The 6195-nt window shown below is 42.8% G+C and overlaps 1 protein-coding gene across 3 annotated transcripts in view; it reads right to left on the minus strand.

The window, feature by feature from the left end:
• Window positions 1-1337: 1337 nt before the first annotated feature.
• nox4 (NADPH oxidase 4) overlaps window positions 1338-6195 on the minus strand; it is a 53288-nt gene continuing 48430 nt past the window's right edge. For all 3 annotated transcript variants that reach the window (XM_036965288.2, XM_090223951.1, XM_090223950.1), the window contains 3 exons: window positions 4273-4341; window positions 2429-2529; window positions 1338-2330 (listed from right to left, as the gene is read on the minus strand). In XM_036965288.2, the coding sequence (XP_036821183.1) occupies window positions 2210-2330; window positions 2429-2529; window positions 4273-4341 (291 nt within the window). In that variant the 3' untranslated portion in view covers window positions 1338-2209. The remainder of the gene's footprint in view (window positions 2331-2428; window positions 2530-4272; window positions 4342-6195) is intronic.

Here is a 6195-nt window from a genome sequence, read left to right on the forward strand (position 1 = left end):
GGTTAAATCTGACACATATCAAACAGTAGCCAAGAGAGAATGATTAATAATATTCAAACTGCAGTCCAGTATCCATGTTCAGAACAACGCTAGGGTCAAACTGTATGGAACAGGTATTTGGGTCCGTTAGTGTTGGTTTTGTTCCACTCAGTGCTGTCTTCTGGTCTCAGTACCCATTCCCTCCCTTATTCCCCCTGCCCTTCCCTTCTCCTCACTGCCATGGAGACGATGGTACCTAGGGGGTATTGTACAGTGTACTGTTGATACTGTGTACTGTATGATACTGTGTACTGTTGATACTGTGTACTGTATAATACTGTGTACTGTTGATACTGTGTACTGTATGATACTGTGTACTGTTGATACTGTGTACTGTATAATACTGTGTACTGTATGATACTGTGTACTGTATGATACTGTGTATTGTATAATACTGTGTACTGTATGATACTGTGTACTGTATGATACTGTGTACTGTATGATACTGTGTATTGTATAATACTGTGTACTGTTGATACTGTGTACTGTATGATACTGTGTACTGTTGATACTGTGTACTGTATAATACTGTGTACTGTTGATAGTGTGTACTGTATGATACTGTGTATTGTATAATACTGTGTACTGTATAATACTGTGTACTGTATGATACTGTGTACTGTATAATACTGTGTACTGTATAATACTGTGTACTGTATGATACTGTGTACTGTATGATACTGTGTATTGTTGATACTGTGTACTGTTGATACTGTGTACTGTATGATATTGTGTACTGTATGATACTGTGTACTGTATGATACTTTGTTGATACTGTATACTGTTGATACTGTGTACTGTAAGATACTGTGTACTGTTGATACGGTGTACTGTTGATACTGTGTACTGTATGATACTGTGTATTGTTGATACGGTGTACTGTTGATACTGTGTACTGTATAATACTGTGTACTGTATGATACTGTGTCATGTTGATACTGTGTACTGTATAGTATTGTGTACTGTATGATACTGTGTACTGTTGATACTGTGTCATGTTGATACTGTGTACTGTATAATACTGTGTACTGTATGATACTGTGTACTGTTGATACTGTGTACTGTATGACAACTATGCCACTTTGAGAATCAAAGGATAAATTAATAATATAAATTGTATTTTTATATGGTGCATTAAATCCGTCTTGATAAAATGTGTGTGTCCGAGATATAGGCTGTACTGGCTGTACTGGCTGTACTGGCTGTACTGGCTGTGGAAAGACAACAAGTTCGTAGAAACAGACAGTGGATGCATAGTATCCATGTAGTACCCGTGTAGTTAACATGTAGTAAATAGATCTGTATAAAACCTATTTTAATTAGGGTTGTGCTTTGCTCTCATCAAAACAATCCAACATCCCAAAAAACATTATTCAGAAACAATTAAACATATATACTGTATATATTTCTTCAATACTTAATCAATGGTAAATATGTAAATATGTATGGTTTGGTAAAGTGTAAAGCTGTTTTGTTGTTCAGTCTTAAATGGGACACATTAGAAGGAATGGTGAAATACTATGAGAGAAAAGTACATCTAGTAACTTTAAACAATATAAATAATTGAAATATAAAACAATTACTAAAATACTGGCACCGGGAGTGGTTGAGTTTGCTTTGACTCCATTAGAATACATAGAGGATTTAAAGTTTAAATGATTGCACAGGAAGGAAGGAAGGAAGGAAGGAAGGAAGGAAGGGTAGTGAAAGTGATAACAGACATCAGGTTGTTTGTTGTACAGCATCTCTCTGTAGTCCAGAGCTAACTACTAATTCCCATACAGTCCCTTACAGAGTGGCAAAGGGTTGTCCCTAGGCCCCGAGGCCCTGATGCCCCACACAGAAAGGGTAACCCCATCCCAAATCAACCCCTCGGCCCTACCCCATGGCACTTCTCCACCATTCAAAAGGGCTGCGTTTGTGAGAGGCAAGCAATATGGCAGTGTTTTCTCAAAATGGTGGCTTACAACCAGGTCTTCTTGGTTTGTGAACAAGTCCCAGTTGCCCGCTGATGACGTCACTCAACACCAGTGAGTGTGAGATGCTTCTCTCTGATGGAAGGAGAACCAGTGAGTCACTTCATGGTAGGTTCAAGTCACCTGTCTCAATGTGAGCCTGGGGTCAGGGGTCAGAGGCTATGGTTAGGGGTCACGGTGAGGGGGAGCTGGTCTCAGCTGAAGGACTCTTTGTTGAACTCAAACGTGGTTCCTGAATAGCGGTCTGAGTTACACAGTCTGTGCAGAGTCCTGGAGATGCCTTTAGGCCCACAGCAGAACACCCCCACCCGCTTACTGAGGAAAGCACACACAGTACAGATACAACATGACCACAATATCCTAAAATTATCCAATCAGAAGATGTCTTTAAACACTCCAAACATTTTACTCACTGCTTATTGGTCCTCCCAATCTCCTCAAAGAGCAACTTCCACCTCGGTCGGCCAATCATCAGCCGGGAACTCAGGGGGCGGTACCTCTCCTCAGAGATGTTCTGGACAGGAAACAGAACACAGAAAATGTATAATGAGCTAGTTTTTTTAGAGATCCAGGTAGAAGTTACGCTTTGCCACAGATCTAGGATCAGATTACCCTAGCCCCAGATTTAGGATCAGATTACCCTAGCCCCAGAATTTAGGATCAGATTACCCAATCCTCAGATCTAGGATCAGATTACACTAGCCCCAGAATTTAGGATCAGATTACCCTAGCCTCAGATCTAGGATCAGATTACACTAGCCCCAGATTTAGGATCAGATTACCCTAGCCTCAGATCTAGAACCAGATTACCCTAGCCTCAGATCTAGGATCAGATTACACTAGCCCCAGATTTAGGATCAGATTACCCTAGCCTCAGATCTAGAACCAGATTACCCTAGCCTCAGATCTAGAACCAGATTACCCTAGCCTCAGATCTAGAACCAGATTACCCTAGCCTCAGATCTAGAACCAGATTACCCTAGCCTCAGATCTAGAACCAGATTACCCTAACCCCAAACCAATGGGTTTTAGGTGGATGAAAACATATCTGGCCCTGCATCAGGAGTTAGGGGAAACTGTTACCTACTCTATGAGTACAGGCCTGAGTCTAACATGGAAAATAGCATCAACTGTTTGATCTGGTTTGTATGATAATAAATAGCTGCGATATGAAAAGTCTACTTATTGTATGCCTCTGAACCGTGAGCCCTGAACAAGATCCCCATGTCTGCTAGCTGGAGGCAGAGGGACATTAAAAAGACTCTGTGAAAGGAGAGCAGTAATAAAACACCTTCTGAAAGACTCTGTGAAAGGAGAGCAGTAATAAAACACCTTCTGAAAGACTCTGTGAAAGGAGAGCAGTAATAAAACACCTTCTGAAAGACTCTGTGAAAGGAGAGCAGTAATAAAACACCTTCTGAAAGACTCTGTGAAAGGAGAGCAGTAATAAAACACCTTCTGAAAGACTCTGTGAAAGGAGAGCAGTAATAAAACACCGTCTGAAAGACTCTGTGAAAGGAGAGCAGTAATAAAACACCTTCTGAAAGACTCTGTGAAAGAACTACCAGAGGGGCTGAATAGAGAACACAGTCCAGTGCACACCCACAACACAACCCTTACTTCTAAACTAGGAAGTGCCAGTTTACTTGCTCTCTCTCCTTTCCATATCTATCGCTTTGTACAATCCTTTCAGCTCCGCCAGAGAATGGCATTGAGGGAAAGAAAGAGTGAAAGGTACACAGTGAAAGAGAGGGAGAGATTAGAAAGAGATGTCCGGCTGTAGAAAGGAGAAATAGAAAGACTGAAAGAATACATTCCATCTCCATACACACTGAAGGTAGCAGTGAACTACAGTTAAACGCAGTGAAGGTTAACATGCTTCACTCTTTCTAGTCATCTCCTAGAGATCAATCTTTTTCTCTTCACCAATCTGTGGTGTACCCTGCCCTCTATTGGCTGGCTGCATGGCTGGCTGGATGGAGTGAGTGAAGACTGACTGACTGACTGATTGATTGACTGATTGAATGACTGACTGACTGATTGACGGACTGATTGACTCACTGACTCACTGACTGACTGATTGACTGACTGATTGATTGACTGACTGACTGATTGACGGACTGATTGACTCACTGACTGACTGACTGACGGATTAACTGACTGATTGATTGACTCACTGACTGACTGACTGGTTGACTGACTAACTCACTGACTGACTGACTGACTGATTGACTGACAGTGTCTCTTTGAGTCTCACCTGAAGTCCATCTGTCTGGCTGACGAAGAGCTGTAGGTTCAGATAGTCAGGTCTGTTTTCCTTCCACAGCTAGAGAGAGAGAGAGAGGTGGGTGGAATGAGAAAGAGAGAGAGGATGAGACAGAGAGATAATGAGAGAGAGGGGAGGGGGGAGAGAGATGGAATGAGAAAGAGAGAGGGGGGAGGGGGAGAGAGATGGAATGAGAAAGAGAGAGAGGGGAGGGGGGAGAGAGATGGAATGAGAAAGAAAGAGAGGGGAGGGGGGAGAGAGATGGAATGAGAAAGAGAGCGAGAGAGGGTGAGACAGAGCAATAACGATAGAAAGGGGGGGTGAGAGAGAGGGTGAGATAGATAAAGAGGGGAGGTTAAATAAACATGCCTGATACGCAGATACAGTGGGGTCCAAAATTATAGGCACACTTGATAAAGATGTCCATATAGCCTAGGACATCCCCACAGTGAAGCATGGTGGTGGCAGCATCATGCTGTGGGGATGTTTTCCATCGGCAGGGACTGGGAAACTGGTCAGAATTTAAGGACTGATGGGTGGTGCTAAATACAGGGAAATGGTTGAGGGAAACCTGTTTCAGTCTTCCAGAGATTTGAGAGTGGGACGAAGGTTCACCTTCCAACAAGACAATGACCTAAGTATACTGCTAAAGCATCACTCGAGTGGTTTAACGGGACACATTTAAATGTCTTGGAATGGCCTAGTCAAAGCCCAGACCTCAATCCAATTGAGAATCTGTGGTATGACTTAAATATTGCTGTACACCTGCAGAACCCATCCAACTTGAAGGAGCTGGAGCAGTTTTGTCTTGAAGAATGGGTAAAAATCCCAGTGGCTAGATGTGCCAAGCTTATAGAGCTTGTAAGAGACTTGGAACTGTAATTGCTGCAAAAAGTGGCTCTACAAAGCACTGACTTTGGGGGGGTGAATAGTTATGCATTCTCAAGTTTTCAGTTTTTTTTGTCTTATTTCTTGTTTGTTACACAATATAAAACATTTTGCATCTTCAAAGTCGTAGGAATGTTGTGTAAATCATATGATACAAACCCCACAAAATATATTTTAATCCCAGGTTGTAAGGCAACGAAATAGGGAAAATGGCAAGGGCATGAATACTTTCGCCAGCCACTGTACCAACCCTAATCCTAGCTCTGACCCTAAACTTAACCCTAACCCTAGCTCTGACCCTAAACTTAACCCTAACCCTAGCTCTGACCCTAAACTTAACCCTAACCCTAGCTCTGGCCCAAAACTTAACCCTAACCCTAGCTCTGACCCTAAACTTAACCCTAACCCTAGCTCTGACCCTAAACTTAACCCTAACCCTGACCCTAAACTTAACCCTAACCCTAGCTCTGACCCTAAACTTGACCCTAACCCTAGCTCTGACCCTAAACTTAACCCTAACCCTAGCTCTGACCCTAAACTTGACCCTAACCCTAGCTCTGACCCTAAACTTAACCCTGACCCTAGCTCTGACCCTAAACTTGACCCTAACCCTAGCTCTGACCCTAAACTTGACCCTAACCCTAGCTCTGACCCTAAACTTAACCCTAACCCTAGCTCTGACCCTAAACTTAACCCTAACCCTAGCTCTGACCCTAAACTTAACCCTAACCCTAGCTCTGACCCTAAACTTGACCCTAACCCTAGCTCTGACCCTAAACTTAACTCTAACCCTAGCTCAGACCCTAAACTTGACCCTAACCCTAGCTCTGACCCTAAACTTAACCCTAACCCTAGCTCTGACCCTAAACTTGACCCTAACCCTAGCTCTGACCCTAAACTTAACCCTAACCCTAGTTCTGACCCTAAACTTAACCCTAACCCTAGCTCTGACCCTAAACTTAACCCTAACCCTAGCTCTGACCCTAAACTTAACCCTAACCCTAGCTCTGACCCTAAACTTAACCC

Source organism: Oncorhynchus mykiss, chromosome 27 (genome assembly GCF_057628025.1).
Source record: "Oncorhynchus mykiss isolate SJ-2025 chromosome 27, ASM5762802v1, whole genome shotgun sequence".
NCBI lineage: Eukaryota > Metazoa > Chordata > Actinopteri > Salmoniformes > Salmonidae > Oncorhynchus > Oncorhynchus mykiss.